Below are 19,486 nucleotides of genomic sequence, written 5' to 3'. Positions count from 1 at the left end.
AAAGGAAAACGGATTTATTTACAGCCTGGCTAAAACTGCCTGGAGCTGAGTTCTTCGGTTCCACTGCCTTTCCTGTTTATAGCTTTACAGAAAAGAGGACACAAAAGCCAGGAAGCATGAAGGCCGATTAGTCTGCGAGGAGAGGATCGTCAAGGGGAAATCTCTCCCGGGAGGCCGGATATTCTGGGGTTAGGCCATTCGACTTTCCTTTTGGCGACAAGGAGTCCTGAGGACATTTTAATTATTCAGGGTCCCCGTGACATTGGTTCAGATAGTCTGGACCCGGCGGTTCTCGTCCGCAGCGATTTTCTTGGAATCATTGCATCGTAGCCTGGGATAGACTAAGACCAGACAAAGGCGTACCCTTGGCCCCGATTTCTGTACGGCCCCAGTTCCGGTGGGAACCGGAAGCAGCACGGACGGGATTTACTAGTCTTTCCGTTACGCAGACCCGCCCCCTCCTGGTGCAAAGTCGCTGCCGGGGCAACAACGCATCATTTCCACCGCTGGGTGACGTCATTCCAGCGCGCCGGCCGGGCTACATCCGGGTTTCGGCTGGAGGAATCCTCAGAGGTTTTCCGCCGGTGAACCGCAATCGCTGAACGAGGTGAGCGGACGGGGTCGGGATGGCGTGCCGGGAGCGCGGGCTGAGCCTCCGCGGCGGCGGCTCACTTCCCCGCGCCTCGGTCTCCAGCCCTGCCCGCGGCGGTCCTGGGACCTGCCAGCGTCCCACTGAAAAGCCAGCCCCAGGGCGCTCGTGTTCTGAGCGTCTCCTGACCGCTGTGGGCTTTTTACGGTCTCTGTCTTAGGGAGACGACGGTTTTGTAATCCCGTGGGTCTAGGGCCTCCTTTGAGAACTTTGCATTCAATGTGCACTCGTAGCTGAGTTTGGAACCTGTTGAGTTAACTGGCGCATAGTGAGGAAGAGCGGGGAGACATTTGTAACTGCTAAGCAGTTCCATCCTGCCTGAGGAAGCCCAGATCTCGCTGTTCGGAAGACCACTGTCAGTCAGTGGTGCAGCTGAACCCAGTGGCGTCACGCAGTGAGGAAGTCAATATGCAGTGTACCGTGCTGTAGTTTTGTATGTGATATCCACGCATGTGCTAACCACGCACAGAGGCTCTGGTAGACGTGGGGTTTGAACTCAGGCTTTAAGTGTTTCTGATTTTCATAATCCATCCTCCCTCCCTATCTCCCTCTGTTCCCCTCTCCTTCCTTTCATTTCTGACAGAGTTTCTCTGTGTAGCCACCATGCCTGGTGAGGATGCTGTTTTTATTTATTTATTTTTTTTGAGACAGTGTTTCTCTGTAACTTTGGAGCCTGTCCTAGAACCAGCTCTTGTAGACCAGGCTGGCCTCCCTATTGGGAGCTCAGCTTTTGTTGCTATTTAAAATTCAGGTCTCACTGTGTAGTCCTGGCCGGCCTAGGACTCCCTGTGTAGACCAAGCTGGCTTTGAATTTAAAGAGATAGACCTGCCTCTGCCTCCTGAGTGCTCGGGGAGGGGGAGTCCTTTCTACCGTGCCCCCTTAATCAGCCCTTACAAACACCTTCTGAAACAGACCATAGCCACCGATACAGTTAGATTCGTGGGTAGCACAGTCTGTTTATCCCACAGTCTAGGTGCAGCTGTGAAGTGTCATTCATAAAGACTGCAGCCTTCTAGTGCCTCAGAAGCTGCTCAGCCCTGGGAGAGAAAACCTGAGTGTTGCGCTGGTCATTCAGTCTCATGAAACAGTATCTCAGAAAACGTCTTAAAGTTTCCACGAGAACCCGATTCTTTTAGAAATAACTCTTTCCTGGAGACCTGAAAAGGCCGAGGTGGCCACCCAGTTTCTGAGGTAACAACGTAGGGCTGTTACTTCCTGTGGCACTGGTGTGTGGTGTCTGACTCTGACAAGGCCAAGGCAGCATGGGTTGTTGGACCCATGCGGACTGCTGGGACCGATTTCACTTGTTGCAGAGCTGGTAACTTTGTCCTGTGTTTAATGGCTACTTTATCGAGCAGTGGTGCGAGACTAAGGGGCTTTCCTCTGGAGGAAACAGGAATAGAGATTCCTGGGGATCTTCTGCTGGCTTCCCGTTTTCCGGTGCTCTTATTGTCTGTCCTCTTTCCTCTAGTGACCAGCCATGTCACTGTCCCACCTGTACCGGGATGGGGAAGGCCACCTGGACGATGATGATGACGAGCGTGAGAACTTTGAGATCACAGATTGGGATCTCCAGAATGAGTTCAATCCCAACCGGCAGCGTCACTGGCAGACCAAGGAGGAGGCCACCTATGGGGTGTGGGCTGAACGTGACTCGGACGAGGAGAGGCCTAGCTTTGGAGGAAAACGGTACAGTCTGCTGGGCTGCGTGCCCTGGCTCTAGAGGATGGGTAGGCACCCCAAATGTGTCTTCTCCTGGCCATATTGAGTCCTGTAGCTACAGCATCTTGCTGTGTTGTTGAGCTGGGGTGGCGTATTCCTCTTCAGCAATTGCTTGTGATGGAAGTACAGCTGTTTATGGATAGAGGCATGCTGACCAACCACAGGCCTGGCAGCTTTGGAATCGGGCTCTGGTCAAGGAGCATTCTTACAGGTCCTAAAGGATAGGAGCATTCTTACAGGTCCTAAAGGATAGGGAGGTTAGGGAAGGTTCATGCTGGAGAATGCTGAAGCGAAGGTGGAAAGAGATTGGGTCCACAGGGGAAGTGAGGTAGTACAGCCTGGGCTACTTAGTAAGACAGTGTCTCAAAAGAAAAGAAAAGAAAAGTTCATGTGTCCCCACATCTGATTAAATTCAGAATTTCCTATTAATTTTACTTAGACCCACCCCCACCCCAACAGGGTTTCTTTATGTAGCCTTGGCTGTCCTGGAACTTGTTCTGTAGACCAGGCTGGCCTTCTCTACTTCCCATGTGTAGGGATTAATGGTGTACGCCACCACTACTCAGCTAGGATTTTTATCTATCTGAATTTTTTTGGTCCTGTTTGATTTTTTTAACCCTTGAAATGGTTTCTAAAACAAGTGCTGCATGTGTGCTCTGCTGGGAGCAGGGCCGAGGGCCGCCTGCGTTCTGGGTGAGTGCTCACTGCTCTCCAGGAGAAGTAGTCCTCAGTTGTAAGGGGCCCAGTGGGCTGCTCAGCAAGTAAAGGTGTTTGCCACTGCCACACAAGCCTGGCAGGCCAAGTTCAGTTTACCAGGTCCTGCGTAGATGAAGAGGGAGAACCACTCCACAAAGTTGCCCTGACCTTCACATGCTTGCTGAGGCACATGTGGCCCCAACATTTTTAAAAGTGTCAAAGGGAAGTAAGATAGTACATCATATTTTGAATTTATAATCAACTCAGTTGACAATGACAAGTCTTCAGCAACAGATTGGAGTTGAACAGACCCCATAAATATTAAATGTGGGCTGGAAGATGAACCAGCAATTAAGATGAAATACTGCTCTTGAATACTTGAGTTTGGCCCCCTGCCTTTCAGCTCACAACTGCCTATAATTCCAGCTTTAGGGGAGCTATGCTTTAGGCTCCTTGGGCACCCACACAGTCGCGTGCATAACCACACAGACATAATGTTTTTTAATATGTTAAACATGAGGTTGCTGGCAGACAGTTTTGAGTCCCTTTTGGTGTTTGAGCAGAATAAATGTATTATGCTTTAAAGTGGGCCCCATGAGGGCCTCTCTCCCTAACGAGTTCTCTTGTGAGCAGTTTCTAGGACAGGGTGCTGCAGAGGTATTCTCAACAGATGTGGGGGATTTGTGTCTGTCTGCAGGGCCCGAGACTATTCTGCACCCGTCAACTTCATCAGTGCGGGGCTCAAGAAAGGGGCAGCTGAGGAAGGGGACTCTGACGACTCTGATGATGATGAGAAGCCTGCGAAGCAGGAGGATTTTCCAAAGGATTTAGGACCAAAGAAGTTAAAAACGGTAGGTTTTTAGGCAGGGTATTGTCCAAGTGGTCACCACTACAGAGGCTTCCTTGGCAGGGAGCCCAGCGGGCACCATGTGTATGCTGCCCCCCACAGGTCCCGATTCTCTTTCCTGGTCTGTGTCCCTGATGTGATTTTGGTCCACTCACAGCACTTCCATAATGCGCTGTGGCTGCAGGCTGCTCTCTCGTTTGCGTGAACTTCCTTGTATTGTTCTGTGTTTCTCTCTCACCCATGCTCCTCTGGCCTTCTTTGCAGGGTGGAAATTTTAAGCCCAGCCAGAAAGGCTTTGCTGGAGGAACCAAGTCCTTCATGGACTTTGGCAGCTGGGAGAGACACACGAAGGGGATCGGGCAGAAGCTGCTGCAGAAGATGGGCTATGTCCCTGGACGGGGCCTGGGAAAGAACGCACAAGGTGAGGCTGTGACCCAAGCTGAGTGTGGTGAGGGGAGGTACAGGGTGGGCTCACCTCCTCTGCCTCTCCCCTTGAGGAAGCCTATCAAGTATGGGGTGATCTTGGCGGATCAGGTCCTGGGCAGGATGCTTAAACTCAGAGCCAAATAAAATAGCGGCTGACTCTGCAGCTGGGTTTGGCAGTGCGGGCCACTTGTGCCCCCCAGCTTCCTGACTTTCTCAGAACCCCGGTTCAATTGCTGAAGTGGGAAGGGGAGTGTTAGGATCTAAACTAGCTGCAAATAACTGCTAGTATTTTAAAGTCAGACAGTTTCACCGAGAACTCTAGGTTTTGCTTGGTAGGAGTTTGCCTGCTTCATGGCTGCCTCTGGGGCTGTTTGAGGTCTTCTACAGCAGTGTTCTCAGCTCCCGGCGGCCTGCCAGGTAGTTGTGTATGTGAGCCCGCCTGAGCTCTCTCTGGGGCTGTGCAAGGTCTTCTGCAGCAGTGTCCTCAGCTCCTGGCGGGCTACCAGGTGGTCATGTAAGTGAGCCCACCTGAGCTCTGAAGGCTCAGCTCTACAATCCCTGCTTCTGTGGTTTTTATTCTCAGTCAACATATGGGTGTCAGGTAGGTCCGTGAGCAGCATGGCAGCCTTCACCAACTGAGGCTGTGTCTCCCGCAGGCTCATCAGAACCTGTGTTGGTCCCCATACCAGCCTCATTGAGAAACAGCCCCTGGCACACACAGTTCATCACCTTGAGCCAGAGCCATGAGGAGCAGGAACTGGGTCCAGTGTAATTCCCAGGCAGAGCCACACTCATCTCAGGGAGTGCTGAGCATGTACTGAGGAGAGACTAGCAGAGCATCAGTGAGGTTTCAGCAGTGCTGAATGGGGAAGTAGAAGAAAAACATGGAGAGGGGCAGGAATCCTCATGAAAATGCCGTATTGCTTATTTCCAGGGCTTAGCCATGTTATAAAAGTTAATTGCAGGTAGCTGGGCACTGGTGGTGCACGCCTTTAATCCCAGCACTCAGGAGGTAGAGACAGACAGAGATCTTTGATTTCAAGGTCAGCCTGGTCTACAAGAGCTAGTTCCAAGACAGCCAGGCAGGGCTGTTTATCAGAGAAACCCTGTCTTGAAAAACCAAAAGGGGAAAAAAAAAAGTTAATTGCAGGCAGTGTGAGCCCCTTCCAGCCCACAGCTGCCCTTCAGCCAGTCAGTGTACTGAGCTACTGGCCACAGAGGCTTCTGAATGCTGGCATTGGGCAGTGTGTAGGGCTGAATCCTCGGTAGTGGTCTTTTCCTACTCATCTACAGTTTCCAAGTTTGCGTGTGATCTCATTCTGCAAGTTCCAGTGATCGTGGACACACTGTCCTGAGCACAGGGACAAATGCTGCCGTCCTGCCCTGAGTAGTGGTTTGCTGTGGGGTGAGTGGCAGGAAGCCTGCTCTTAGTGGTGTCTTCACATAGGTTGCCGAGATCTGAAAAGTCTTTCTGTCTCTCACCTATTCTTGCTCAGGTATCATCAACCCCATTGAAGCCAAACAGAGAAAAGGCAAAGGAGCCGTGGGGGCCTACGGCTCGGAGAGGACCACTCAGTCTCTGCAGGACTTCCCTGTGGCCGACTCAGAAGAGGAGGCTGAAGAGGTAATGGGAAGGCAGCTGTGTGGGTGACTCGGCTGGGCCACTCCAGTCAGCTGTTATGGGCTGTGCATTCTGATGGCCTTTGGGTATCACCACACCCAGCTGGGGGCTCAGTGTGCAGCCAATATCATCATGCTGCCATAGGCTTATGTGTGTGTGAGGCAGGCAGCTGTGAGGCGGGACAGGGTGGAAACTGGCATGTAGCTGTGCAGCTGTGTGGTGGTCTCACTGTAGAGTAGGTTTCGCTCAGCCTCGAGATGGCTCTGTGTGAGACTGGGCACCATGATTCCTGAACAGCTGCAAGTCCAGATACTTGAAAGGAATGCAGTTTAAAGTAGCTTGAAGAATAAACGGTAGTCACGGAACTGACTGTAGGGTGGCTGGGGCCTCGCGCATGGCCTCTGCTCACCTTTTCTGTGGAGCTCTGCCAGGTGGGCCCCGTGCTCCCTAATCCTTTGTCTGTTTCTAAGTTCTGCCTGAGTCAGTGAGGACCAGCAGAGCTTTGCCTGCCCTCCGGGCACCTGCTTTGTCATCTCACTGCCTCTACTCCACAAGGGTGTTGGGAAGTGGCACTTGGTGGCTCCAGGCATGCTAAAGGCCTTGGTCCTGGCTGCTGTGGAAGAGGCCCCTCCTGTTGTCATTCTTTGCATCCCTCTGCCTCAGGAGTTTCAGAAGGAGCTGAGTCAGTGGAGGAAAGACCCCAGCGGGAGCAAGAAGAAGCCGAAGTACTCTTACAAGACTGTGGAGGAGCTGAAGGCCAAGGGCAGGATCAGTAAGAAGCTCACAGCGCCTCAGAAGGAGCTGTCTCAGGTCAAGGTATGAGGGCTTCACATTGGTTCCCTGTCCATCATGGTGTGTGTGTGGGGTGGGGGTCCTTTTCCTTTCTATAACAGAATCTCAACATGTAATCCAGGCTGACCTAGAACTCTTAGCCCAGGCTCGCCTCAGATGCCCAGTCCTCCTCACACCTGATGCTGGGATTCTAGTGCATGGCTGCCTCTCCATTCCGTTCTGCTTTTGGCCCTTCATGGCACAACAGTGGCCAAGACAAGCACACAGTGCTCCTGTCTGTGTGGAGCTCATGCCTAGGGAATCAGTAACGCTTCTAGCAGGAAATACTCCTCAAGCACAGAGCACATCAGGCCCTGCCTTCCACCCCATGCCCTGCAAAACAGCCACCTCCCCATTCAGACCATTATAGTGAACATAGCTCCAAAACCTGAGCCTCTGCCCAGCCTGCTGCTTCCTTTGGTTTGTTTTTGGTTCTCTGTAGATACATTTGTAGGTAAACTTTGCTCTGTTTGAGACCCAGGAGAGGGCTCCTGAGAGTGCAGCAAGCAGGTAGGGAAGGTGTGCTGTTTGGCTGGGAGCCAGGAGAAAGACCTCTCCTGTAAGGACTTCTGACTGGCCACAGGCGTCAGGCTTGTTGTGGTTCTGAATGAAGTGAGAGGTTTGGGGCAGCTGCGATGGGGGAAAGGCCTCCCCTTCTATGATGGACAGTCGTATTGTTGTCACTCTCCAAGTCGCTAGACAGCATTGGTGGCAGCTGAGGTGGTGTGGGTGTGAGAGCTCAGGCCTGTGGTAGGCAGCTGTGTACATGAGCAAGGACTCTTGACACTTGGCCAGCATCCTGTCTCCCCTGCTCAGTGGAGGCTTACAGATGCCAACCTGCCACTCTTTCCAAGGTTATCGACATGACAGGCCGGGAGCAGAAGGTGTACTACAGTTACAGCCAGATCAGCCACAAGCACAACGTCCCCGATGAAGGGCTGCCATTGCTGGCGCAGCTGCCTCCCACAGCTGGCAAGGAAGCCAAGGTGCCGGGCTTTGCACTTCCTGAACTGGAGCACAACCTGCAGCTGCTCATTGAGCGTACAGAGCAGGAGATCATCCAGAGTGACCGTCAGCTGCAGTATGAGCGGGACATGGTGGTCAGCCTGTCGCATGAGCTTGAGAAGACCGCGGAGGTCCTAGCACATGAGGAGCGTGTCATTTCCAACCTCAGCAAAGTGCTGGCCCTGGTGGAGGAGTGTGAGCGCCGCATGCAGCCTCATGGCACCGACCCCCTCACGCTAGATGAGTGTGCCCGCATCTTTGAGATGCTGCAGGACAAGTACTATGAGGAGTATCGCCTGGCGGACCGTGCAGACCTTGCTGTGGCCATCGTCTACCCGCTTGTGAAGGAATACTTCAAGGACTGGCACCCCCTCGAGGTGAGCTCGGGGCAGCCTGCAACTTGGTCAGGGGCATTATTACTGAGGTGGGAAGGCTGATGTTGGTGCTCTGCAGGATGGCAGCTATGGAACCCAGATCATCTCCAAGTGGAAGAGCCTCCTGGAGAATGATCAGCTTCTGTCTCACAGCAGCCAGGACCTGTCTTCAGACGCCTTCCACAGGTGCCAGGGGCCCCACCCACAACCCCACTGCATCCCCTTGCCTCCCCGAGGAGCAGGAATTCTGCTAAAGGCTGGATGGTAGCCATTTTGACTCCTGTTGACTCTGCTCGATAATGGCACTGCTCTGGGGTGGAAGGCCTGCTTGCTCACAAGTCTATTGCATATCCTGAGTTCCCAGGAGCGGGGCTGACCCTGGGGGGACCATGAGATACTTTCACCCACAGTCTGGAAAGGCGGGTGGCAGATGAGTGAACACAGTGCAGGGCAGTAGTGAGAACCAAGAATGAGGCAGGCGTGGAGAGGGTGGAGCTATCTCAGGGGGGGACATTCAAACTGTGACTCCCGAGTGTGAGGTGCGGTGAACAGAGCTCTTGGTGGGAAAGCACCTTATAACCGTGTGCCGACACCATTAGCCCACATGGCACCACTGAGGAGCCCAAGGCCCAGAGCCAGGACATCATGGGAGCCCTTGTAGGGACTGGCCTGAAGTTTCTTGTGGGAGTCTTTGGGGTAGCACACTTAGAGCACTTTGAAGCCTACACTGTGGCTGACCAGCTGCCCTTGGTTCTCACAGGCTCATGTGGGAGGTTTGGATGCCTTTTGTTCGGAATGTTGTTGCCCAGTGGCAGCCTAGAAACTGTGACCCAATGGTGGACTTCTTGGACAGCTGGGCACCCATCATCCCTGTGTGGATCCTGGACAATATCCTGGACCAGCTCATCTTCCCCAAGCTGCAGAAGGAGGTAGGACAGTGCTCTCACACAGCGTCTCTTACAGCCTCTGCCACCAGACTCCAGGGACGGAAGGGCTCTGTTAACACTTGAGTGTCCTACAGTATTAATTCTAGCCTTTTCCGGAGTACTCCCTTCCTGCCTCCCTCAAAAGAGAATTCATTTCCCCTGTACCTTTGGCGAACCTTGAGCCATGCTGAGGTTTGAGTTGGTGGTATGAGTGTTTTTCTTCTGGAGGGACCTAGAGTACAAATGCCTCCTAGCAGCTTCTGTGCCTGCCGTTTACCTCCATGATGGATCTTGCCCTCCACACACACGTCAAGGACTGTGTACCGTGGTCAGGATGCACGCTTCTTTCCTAAGGACACACTGTGTGTCATGAACTGTCCATGACTGCATGGCTGGCTCATCCTTCTCCATTCATCCTGCAGGTGGACAACTGGAACCCTTTGACAGACACCGTTCCCATCCATTCGTGGATCCATCCGTGGCTGCCCCTCATGCAGGCCCGCCTGGAGCCTCTCTACTCCCCTGTCCGCAGCAAGCTGTCCAGCGCGCTGCAGAAGTGGCACCCCAGTGATGCCTCAGCCAAGCTCATCCTGCAGCCCTGGAAAGAGGTCCTCACTCCTGGGTCCTGGGAGGCCTTCATGCTCAGGAACATCGTGCCCAAGTTGGGTAAGGACCCAGGGATATGTGGGCCAAGTGTGGTTTACTCAGTGTCCAGCACAAAAGGTGTTGGACTACTTAGGGCAGAGATGGAAGGGGAGTGGAACCAGGGCCTTCTGCTGTCTCTCCACTGTGACCAAGGTCTGCAGTGGTGAGGTGACTCTGTGCTCTCTGGGCCTTGTGATTTTCCTGATAGTGATGGTTTGTTTGCCAAGACCAGAAAGCCACTGGCCTCTTAAATGCTTGCAAATCCCAGGGTGGAAGGGAGGAGCAGACCCGAGACTGAAGGCTTTGCTGGATAGCACTGTGTGCGTTCATGGCTTTGCCACTGCGAAAGCTGAGCCAGGGACCATCTCTCTTGCAGGCATGTGCCTGGGTGAGCTCGTCATCAATCCCCACCAGCAGCATATGGACGCCTTCTACTGGGTGATGGACTGGGAAGGGATGATTTCAGTCTCCAGCCTGGTGGGGCTGCTGGAGAAGCATTTCTTCCCCAAGTGGCTTCAGGTGCACTGTGTGGTACAGGGTGGCAGGGTTGGGTGGTAAGAGCCCCAGGGTCCTCAGTGCCCATTGCTGTCTAGGCATATTGCCTCACCTCATGTCCTCACAGAACATATCTGGAGATGTGGAAATTAAGGCTTGGCACATGTAGGCCACAGGCTGGCTTCAATTCTACTAGTAACTGCTAGATGTTGTAGTTCCATGAGCCCTGTAGTGGGGGCTGCTGGGAGAAGCAGCACTGAATACAGCAAATGGCCCCTGGGGACACTCTGCTCCCACTGCTGTGGCCACCGGCTCAGTGTCCTGTGTCCTTTGGCAGGTGCTGTGCTCCTGGCTCAGTAACAGCCCCAATTATGAGGAGATCACCAAGTGGTACCTGGGCTGGAAATCCATGTTCTCAGACCAGGTGCTGGCACACCCCTCTGTCAAGGACAAGTTCAATGAAGCACTTGACATCATGAACAGGGCCGTGTCCTCCAATGTGGGTGAGTAGGGGACATTGGGGATATCCTGACCCTGGTTTCTAAGCATGACATTGATTCCCTGTGGTCTTCTGTGAGGCCTCCCTAAGCAGCTCTTCATCCCCCCGACAGTGTCCAGTGTCTTTTAGAGTGTCAGCTACTTAGAGTTCCCACTGTGTTGTCCTTTGACGGAGGCTGGCAGGAATGGGTCTGACTCCAGGCAGCCTTCCCACAGTGCTCTGCACAGACAGCACTTGGTAGTTGCTCCCCTTTGAACGATGTTCTGTGCTTGACACTATTGGGCCCTACTTTATGGGCTACAAGAGAGCTGAACTCAGGTCTGTGGTACTTGGCAGCTGGGTCCTTGTGTATCATTGCTTGTGGGGGCCCGGGGCTGCAGTGTTGCACAGGTCACACTGCTGAGCTGTAAGTAGACTGAAGGGGTTCACAGCAGAAGCAACGGTATTTGCCACTTAGCTTTATACATTAACACGGGCCTGGACCTCTCCTAGCTGGGTTTCAGATCCTGGTGAGGCCCAGTGTTTGGGGGCGGGGGGGGGGGGGGGCATGTGGCTCCGGGGTGGCAGCTGGAATGGGCGTTGCTGTCTCCTTTAACTCTACCTCATCCACCCAGACCATGTTCCCAGAATGCTTCCCCTGTACCTCTTACAACTTACAATTTGGGTAATTCTTCAAGTAGCAACACTCTGGCTCCCTAAATATAGTTTCCTTTAAAAAAAAAATTAAGTTTTTGTGTTGATGTATGTGTCTGGAGGGGGTTGTTATATACATGAGTCAGTGCCAGGGGAGGCCAGAGAGGGTATCAGATCCCATTGATCTGGAGTTAGTAGTTTTGGCCATCGGAAGTGGGTGCTGGGAATCACACTGGGTTCTCTATGAGCATAATGCATACTCCTAGCCAATGAGCTGTCTCTCCAACCCTCGATTTCCATTCTTTGAGGGCAGGGGCCTCTGTGGGCAAGGGGAAAGTAGAAGCAGTATATAGGCCATGCTATATGTGACAGGCTGACAGGAGTGGATCTGACTCCAGGATTTTAGGGGGCCATCTCTGAGTCTGAGTTAGCATCTCATCTGATACTAACAAGTTCGCTTCTGGTATTAGCTATAATTTCTGGACCAGTTTTGTTATGCTGTCTCTCCCCAAGCATTCAGTGATCATGTTAATGCCTGGGTTCTTAAAGCAGAGGATATATTGTGTCATCCTGATGCATGTTGGGTTCTGTATACCAGGGGTAACCTCTCACTGTCCTCCCTTCTTTCAAGGTGCCTACATGCAGCCAGGTGCACGAGAGAACATTGCCTACCTCACCCACACAGAGCGCAGGAAGGACTTCCAGTACGAGGCCATGCAGGAGCGCCGTGAGGCTGAGAACATGGCTCAGAGGGGCATTGGTGTGGCTGCCAGCTCTGTGCCCATGAACTTTAAGGACCTCATTGAGACCAAGGCGGAGGAGCATAACATCGTGTTCATGCCTGTCATCGGCAAGCGGCACGAGGGCAAGCAGCTCTACACCTTTGGCCGCATCGTCATCTACATCGACCGCGGTGTGGTGTTTGTGCAGGGCGAGAAGACTTGGGTGCCCACCTCCCTGCAGAGCCTCATAGACATGGCCAAGTAGACGCCAGGGCCCACACCTGGCAGGCGTGGATAAACAGCACTTTAAACCGGCTTTACAAATGATGTCTCTATTTGGGAAACCAGCACCAGGGCAGGATGTGATGTGATGCCGCCAGCCCGGGCTGTATTCCTGGCTCGGCAGAGAAGGATGGTCTGCACCATGGCTCCTGGTGCAGGTGGCAGGAGAGAGCTTCCCTGCTACACTGGCTGAGCTGAGTCTGTCTGTTTCCTGATGATCTCTAGGTCCTCGCAGTCCTGGTAATCAGGCTCTTCCCGAGATGCCCAAAGGTCCCTGGGCAGTCCCTCCAGCTTCAGCAGAGGGAACCAGTGAACAGAGGTGTCGTTAAAGGTGTCCATGTACCGTGGAGTCTGTGGCAGTGGGATCTCTTCCAGGCTTTTCAGAATCTGAGTGGAAGGTCCAGACACAGGCATTAGGCATGACCCTGCCCTCCTGGCATACTTTTCCTTCACCTAGCCACCCCATTGTCCTTTGGAAAACTAAGAAATGGGGATTTATATTTCAATGCTTTTTAATCCCGAAGGCCATGGAAATGCTGGACTCACTCTAAGAATGAAAGGGATTGGGTTCTGACTTGTTCTAGGGGAGAGCCCCTGCCAGTACATCATGCTTTGTGTGCTCAGAAGCATCAATGGTAGTGTGGTTTTGCACTCCCACCCCCTACCCAACTACTTTCAGACACCTTTGCGATGTAGGGATAATTTTTCTGCAGAATCCTTGTCAACAACCTAGAAATAAAAAAAATATATACACAATTAGGAAGTATATGGATGGTTCTTTCAAGTTGTAAAGGGTAGAAAAACGAGATGAGTTCAGAAAGGGTTGAGGGGTGTGGAATGAGATGCCCAATAAGCAGTTACAGGGAAGAGGACAGCATGGACAGGCACTGTGAAACATCAAGAATGTGGTCTTCAAACTTGGAAAGCGTGGTTGCTCAAACACATTGTCCCCAGAATTGGCAATTCTTTGCAGATTCCTTAAGTGCTTTAAGTTGGACCCAGGGTTTGACATCTGCTTTAAACCTGTCACCCAGTTCCTCCTGGGGAAGCCCTTCTGCCGGCAGTGGGATCTCACCTTTCCTTGAGGCCTCGGAAACTGTTGCCGACGATGAGCACCCTGGAAAGGGCATCTGTGGACCAGTTGCTCCACAGCAGATTGTTGTACAGAGCTGTGCCACAGTGTGGCATGTAGAACACAGTGGGCTGGCCTCGGACACTGCGCTTGCCTTCCTGTGGAAGCGGTAGCAGAATGGGTGCTAAGGAGCTGAGTGCAAACCCTACCTCTTCTATGGGTGGCTGTACAGGACAGGAACCCATGTGATGACTGCCCCATGTCCTGCATTCCAGAGTCTTCTATGTATCACTGCAGATCCTCATCACAGTGGGGCCACAGTCACCTCTTCTGTCAACTGTCTGGCCATTCCTCCCTCTCCGCTCCTCCCCCTGCAGCTTCCCTTTGGTCAGGCACGAGCATGTTGGTTTCCTGTGGTTGCCTCCACAGGAGCTGCTTGTGGTCTTGGGCACAGCCTTTGTGGCTCTCAGTGCACAAGCCAACCCTGTTGCTGGACTTGGTCCCTGCAGGTTATAGGTGCCTCAGACCTCACTCATTTGCTCTTCTCCGTACAAAGCCAGCACTCAAAGGCTGGTCTGAAGTGTTGTAGGATCTCACTGCTCAAGCAGCAGGCTGAGGAGGCCGTCCTGGGCTCCAGAGACCCCATCAAAGCCCCTCCTGGCAGAGTAAAGGTGCTTATCATCCAACCCATGCCAGATCCCCAGAACCCACATACAACCCCAACAGGACCTACAAGGTTCCACCCTCTGTGTTTTTGTTGTTGCGGTTTGTTTTCAATTTTTTTTTTACATGTTTTATTGTTCTGTTCACATGTCTGCACCATGAGTGTGCCTGGTGCCTGCAAGGGCCAGAAGGGCGTCAAGTCCCCTGGAATTAAAGTTGCAATGGTTGTGAGCCTCTATACCGGTGTTTTTCTTTCTTTCCTTCCCCTCCTCTTCTTTCTTTCTTTCTTTCCTTCCTTCCTTCCTTTCTTTCTTTCGTTTTCTTTCTTTCTTTTCTTTCTTTCTCTTTTGTTGTTGTTTTTTTGAGGCAGGGTTTCTCTGTAGCTTTGGATCCTGTCCTGGAACTAGCTCTTGTAGACCAGGCTGGTCTCAAACTCACAGAGATCCACCTGCCTCTGCCTTCCGAGTGCTGGGATTAAAGGCGTGCGCCACCACTGCCCAGCAGGTGTTGGGAATCTTAAGAGCAGTCAGTGCTCTGAACAGCTGAGGACTTAGGGGTTTTGCAAACCTAACACATTAGTTCATGGTACTGATTCAAGTTTTCACTACTGGGCTTCCTTCACAGGCTCTAGGAAGGCCAGGTGAGCTACGGGGTCCCGGAAAGCCTGTCCAGTGGCAGAGGTGGGTGGGATAGAGGAGAGCACCTACCTCATTCTCACTGAGGACAGTCACACCGAGGGCAGTGAGCACTGAAACTTCAGTGCGGCTGAACAGAGGGTCATAGACCCAGCAGTGGCCTCTGGGGATCTGGATGGGAAGAGGGCTGCTTTAGTTCAGGCACACCACCACCATGCCAGGGGCAGGAGACAACAAAGCTCACCTGGCACTTCTCCAGGAAGAGAAGCATGAAAGCAAGCTGAGTCCGGGCAGTGGCGCAGGAGGCAAAGTTCCCGAGGCCATAGCACACACACGTCACAGGGAAGGGGCTCGTGACTGGAGGCTCTCCCGACCCACCAGACGAGGAGCTGAGCTTCAGTCTTCCAAGGGCTTCTGTTAGGCCCTGCAGTTGCTCCAGCTGTTTTCTAAGACACTGGGTGATGGTTTCTGAAAGATCATTTCCCCAAATGTGGTCATAGCATGGGACAACAGGCCTCAACACCCAGAGCAAAGCTGCCTGAGACCTATGTCCAGGCCACTGGAGGTGGGATCCTGAACTCAACTGTTCCAAAACTAAGAGCTTTATGTGTAAAAGGTTTACATCTAAAACCATGTGACTGAGACGTCTGTGCTGAGTGTCAGGAAGCAGTGTGCAGGATGCAGATGGCCTCTAAAGAAGGAATTGAGTGGCTAGGTTCAAAACCACTGTCTCCACCACCTCCTGGCCCTCCATTTAGGTTACCATCAAAAACAAAAGACGCTATTTGTCCCCGCACTGAGCAAGCTGCTTTTGATCACCAAGGTGGCAAATCTATCTCTGCACAGGTTCCCCAGGTGACGAAAGGCTGTACACGAAACTGTCTATGTCCTTGCTGGGAAGAGAACCCTGAAACACTCTTCGATGGTGGCTTGATGCTGCCTTATATTTAACAATCCAACTCTGGGGAATGCAGCCTTCAGATGAGATGCACTGAGTGATTAAAATGGGAGCTTCTGATACAAAGTGTAAAGACGGTCCGTCCTTCACTAAGAATCATGCTGGCACACACTGTATTAAGACATAACTGCAAAGGGGACAGTCTGCCCTGTAATGTCAAGGAAAAAGCAGGATAAAAAGAAAATTTAGCCATCCTGATTATGACATTTATTGCCTTTGGCGTGACAGCCAAGCAATTATCACCTTATTTAATTCTCATAACTACAGGATTTATAAACGGCAGGATACATACACTACCATCTCCCCTTCAGATTTAGCTAAGTGCTAAAGAAAGGCCGTGGAGCAAAACACCCTTCAAGGAAGAATGTCCTCTGCCCTCCTTCCACTCCCATGCCACCACCCATGCCAGATGTACTCACCCAGTGCTGAACTGCAGAAATCAGAGATTTGAAGATCCTCCCTGAGAAGAAAGGGGATGGTCATCTCCTGTCTCTTTTAGGCCACCCTAGCCCTGACCATGAGCCATATACATGGAGGATGTAGGACTGTCTAATGCAGAGCTAGCCCTTACTGAGTGACGTGCCCATGGCCTGGATGCAGACTGCTGAGATTTAAAAAAAAAAAAAAAAAAAAGGACCTTCATGTAGAGGCCCTGGTCCTGGTTTCCCAGGGATGGTCTGGGTCTGTTCTGCATCTTTGGCCTGGCAGAGATGCAGCTCAATAGATACCGGGAAGTCACTGAATACAGCCTTTCTGAAAACTCAGTTTCCTTCTCTCAAGACTGTAACTAGCAGGGGGGACGAAGTGAGCTACCCAGCAGGCACTCAAGAAACAGCTTTCCCATGATAAATAGTCGAAGAGAAAGTCCAAGGGTTGGGTCTTTATTCAAGTCAACTGCTTTCTACCGCCTAGGGCAAAGCAATCAACAGTGAAGAGAACACTCTAAGACAGTGTTTAGGGGACACAAGAGGAAGGAGCCCACCTGCCCCGAGGTGACCTATGTTCCTCACAAGGGAAAGAAGAACCTAATACATTAAAGCACTTTGAAAATATAGGTAGTCCTGGGTCTGAGTCTCTATGCTCAGGAATCAGGAGTGATAATCACACCCCAGTAGGGTGCTGGGAGAAGCGGGGAGCTCTGGGAGATTCTGAAGAAGCTGAGGGAACACTGACTATCTGGTGAGGGCCTTGAGCATTTTTGGGGCCTAGGCCCCTTCATCTCCCCGATCTTCAGAGACTGGAGATCTCCTGCTTGCTTCTGTTTGCCCCCTCAGCCACAGCCAGTAATTTCTGTTCCAAGATAACTTCTGGGTCACCACTGTTTTTTGAGCCTAACGTAGCACGCTCGTCATAGTATTCCTACCCATCTGAAATGCTACCCAAATCTGTAACTTAGCTCTGTGAGATCACAACCAGAAAAGGCAAGAACACAGAGTAACCTGTGTATGGCGGGCACTGTCTATGTGTCCTGTAATGAGGCACGGTCCAAGATGTAGGGAGATGGTTGTGGAGGAAAGTACAGAGCAAAGGAGAGGTGGAAGCATGGGGTTTGATTCACCAAGGCCTGGGCCTGCAACAATTATCTTTGAATGTCTCTTTGAGTGTCCAAGATCCTAATGGAGCTGTGAAGTGTGTAGAATGCGATAGTCTGTGCACACAGCTGCTGCTCAGTATACCATTGATAACAATATTGACAACTGTGTTCACGTTGCAACCTCAATTTACAATAGCATTAATCAATGTGGGGTGTGGTCCACACCTGTAACTGCAGCATTAGGAGAGACAGAGGCAGAATCTCCTCCAGTTCCAGGCCTGCTGGGTTAGCCTAAGCTATAAATTGAAATCCTGTCTCACAAAACACAAAACCAAAGCTGGGACGGTGGCTCACAAGGTGAAAGCCCTGACACCAAGCCTGACAACCTGAGTTTGATCATTCTAACCCATGCAGTGAGAGGAATGGTCCTCTAAGCTCCACATATTCACCGTGACATATGCCCGACTCAACCTCAAATATATAAAACCAAAAACCAATTAAAGAAAACAATCAATATAGGGTATAACACGAACACGAAATTCACACCCCGGAGCTTACCAGGTACCAGGAAGTACTTTATGGTCAATACATCACCTAATGCTCTGAGCAACCCTACGTAATGTTTCCACCTCAGTCTCAAAAACGGCAAACAGAGGCACAGAATGCCAAGCTGTCGTAACTGCAGTAACGGGAATGGCAGCTTCACCGATAGCTGCTACAGTGCAATCGGGCGGGAGCTCAGCATTCCCCTGCAGGTTGGCACACCCACTTTCGGTTGGAGTGGCCTCAACGCGCTGCACTCACTTGGCCTCCCGCAGGCGGCGCAGCACAGCCTCGCCGTCCGGCTCCTGCTCGGTTTGAGGCCCACGCACACGTCCCTCGACCCACCGCGGTCGCCTCCCCACTGAGCGCTTCTTCCGCGGAGCCACGGCCCTCCAGTGCTCCGGAGCCGCCACGGTGGCCGCCATGCCACTGACGTCACCATTGCGCGCCAGAGCGGCTGCCGTGCCTATGGCGTCGCGTCACACTCGTACGTCATCGCCGAGCCTCTAGAGGCGGGAGGTGGGACCGCGCGTGATCGTGGGGCTGCTGAGTGTAGGTATTGGGTGCTGGGGTGCTGTCGCGCAGGCAGATCGGAGCCCGGGCTCCCGGCGGGCGGGTGGGTGGGCGGGCGTGAGACCCGAGCGTTCGGGCCGCCTCTTCCCGGCTCCCACGACCCTCAGCCCGGCTCCTGACGCCTGGGGGCCACTTCCCACGCCTCCCTCTCGAGGCGCGCCTGGACCATCCTTTTGCTGTCACCTCCCAGGCTGCCAGGACCTTTTCAGGTCACTCGCCACAAGATGATCACTGACCTCATCTGGACCTTTGAGAACTAGCTGCTTGGTCCTCCGACCAGGCTTTTGGGAAAGGGAGGAGTGGGTTCAAGACCTGAGATGCCCCGGCACAGATGCCCTGTGCACTCCCTGGAGCCAGGTGTCTGTAACTGAGATGACAGGTTTTTAGGCCTTCCTCAGGTTCATAGGGGATCTCCCTCAGGCACTTCCTTCTTCCTGGGGACTTTTCTTGCTTTTAAGACAGGGTCCATGACTGGCCTGGAACTCAGCAATCTGCCTGCCTTTACCTCCCTCTCTTTTTCCCTAAAGATACTTTAATATCCACAGATGGCAGAATTGTGGCTAGCTATGGAGACCGTGTCCCTGAGGGAATTAACCGGAGAAGTGGGAATAGGATCGTAGATGAAAATTAGTGAAGGGTTGTCAAGTGGACTAAACCATTTTTGTGTTTCCTCCTGGTGTGTTATCCCGGCAGTGGAAGATTACTGTCAGGAGATTTTGTAATTTTAATGCCGTGAACCACCTTTTTCTGGACAGTTCCCTCAGAGGAGCCAAGGATTAGAGTAGGTGAGGCTAGGCTCCGTTCTGACTGGGTATTCTGCGGTCTACTGAGTTGTCTTCTCCCAGGTCGAGTTGGAATTGAAGGGCACTCTGAAAGTCTTCTTGCACCCTGAAAAGCTGCACACATTCAGATTAGGCTTTCGAGTGCCAGTTCCTTAATTTAGGTTCCATTATCACATTGGCAGCTGTTTGATTTGTGTGGCTCTTTAACATCCAGAATCTTCACACTTGTTATTTAATTTTCCTTTTGCAAGGCTGACAGTGTTTTCTGCTGAAAAATGAGGGGGCTTTGAAGTCTCTGCTACCCACCTTTTTTTAATTTTATTTTGAAATATAGTTTTGAAAGCTGTTTTGA

The 19,486-nt window shown here is 52.2% G+C and overlaps 3 protein-coding genes across 8 annotated transcripts in view; 2 read left to right on the top strand and 1 right to left on the bottom strand.

Annotated features, from left to right (window-relative positions):
• The first annotated feature begins 527 nt into the window (after positions 1-527).
• Tfip11 (tuftelin interacting protein 11) lies at positions 528-13,130 on the top strand. 3 transcript variants are annotated; one of them, XM_041648652.1, is made up of 14 exons: positions 534-607; positions 1,619-1,841; positions 2,122-2,339; positions 3,766-3,919; positions 4,180-4,336; positions 5,838-5,965; positions 6,626-6,778; positions 7,648-8,175; positions 8,252-8,358; positions 8,933-9,101; positions 9,521-9,764; positions 10,120-10,262; positions 10,576-10,741; positions 12,002-13,130. In XM_041648652.1, the coding sequence occupies exons 3-14, from the start codon at positions 2,131-2,133 to the stop codon at positions 12,355-12,357; spliced, it is 2,514 nt and encodes an 837-aa protein (XP_041504586.1). In that variant the 5' UTR covers positions 534-607; positions 1,619-1,841; positions 2,122-2,130; the 3' UTR covers positions 12,358-13,130. The 3 variants fall into 3 exon arrangements, with proteins under 3 accessions (XP_041504589.1, XP_041504586.1, XP_041504588.1); XM_041648654.1 differs by having other exon boundaries at positions 562-607; positions 1,624-1,841; XM_041648655.1 differs by lacking the exon at positions 1,619-1,841 and having other exon boundaries at positions 528-607.
• Positions 12,409-18,213, bottom strand: Srrd (SRR1 domain containing). The gene is made up of 7 exons (XM_041648656.1): positions 18,041-18,213; positions 16,122-16,162; positions 14,989-15,212; positions 14,817-14,915; positions 13,450-13,604; positions 13,058-13,103; positions 12,409-12,761 (listed from the first exon to the last, which is right to left on the bottom strand). The coding sequence occupies exons 1-7, from the start codon at positions 18,202-18,204 to the stop codon at positions 12,555-12,557; spliced, it is 936 nt and encodes a 311-aa protein (XP_041504590.1). The 5' UTR covers positions 18,205-18,213; the 3' UTR covers positions 12,409-12,554.
• A 38-nt stretch (positions 18,214-18,251) lies between these two features.
• Hps4 (HPS4 biogenesis of lysosomal organelles complex 3 subunit 2) overlaps positions 18,252-19,486 on the top strand; it is a 28,810-nt gene continuing 27,575 nt past the window's right edge. For 2 of the 4 annotated variants that reach the window (XM_041648539.1, XM_041648536.1), the window contains exon 1: positions 18,252-18,331. The gene's annotated coding sequence lies outside the window, so the exon portion shown is untranslated. Of the gene's footprint in view, positions 18,332-18,424; positions 18,562-18,807; positions 19,138-19,486 lie in introns of those variants that run through there. The other 2 variants (XM_041648537.1, XM_041648538.1) reach the window with 2 other exon arrangements.

This window comes from Microtus oregoni, unplaced genomic scaffold, assembly GCF_018167655.1.
Source record: "Microtus oregoni isolate MIOR12 unplaced genomic scaffold, Mior012 000003F_ref0000135, whole genome shotgun sequence".
NCBI lineage: Eukaryota > Metazoa > Chordata > Mammalia > Rodentia > Cricetidae > Microtus > Microtus oregoni.
The sequence above is the reverse complement of the archived record's forward strand: the minus strand, read 5'-3'. Positions and strand labels throughout refer to the sequence as shown.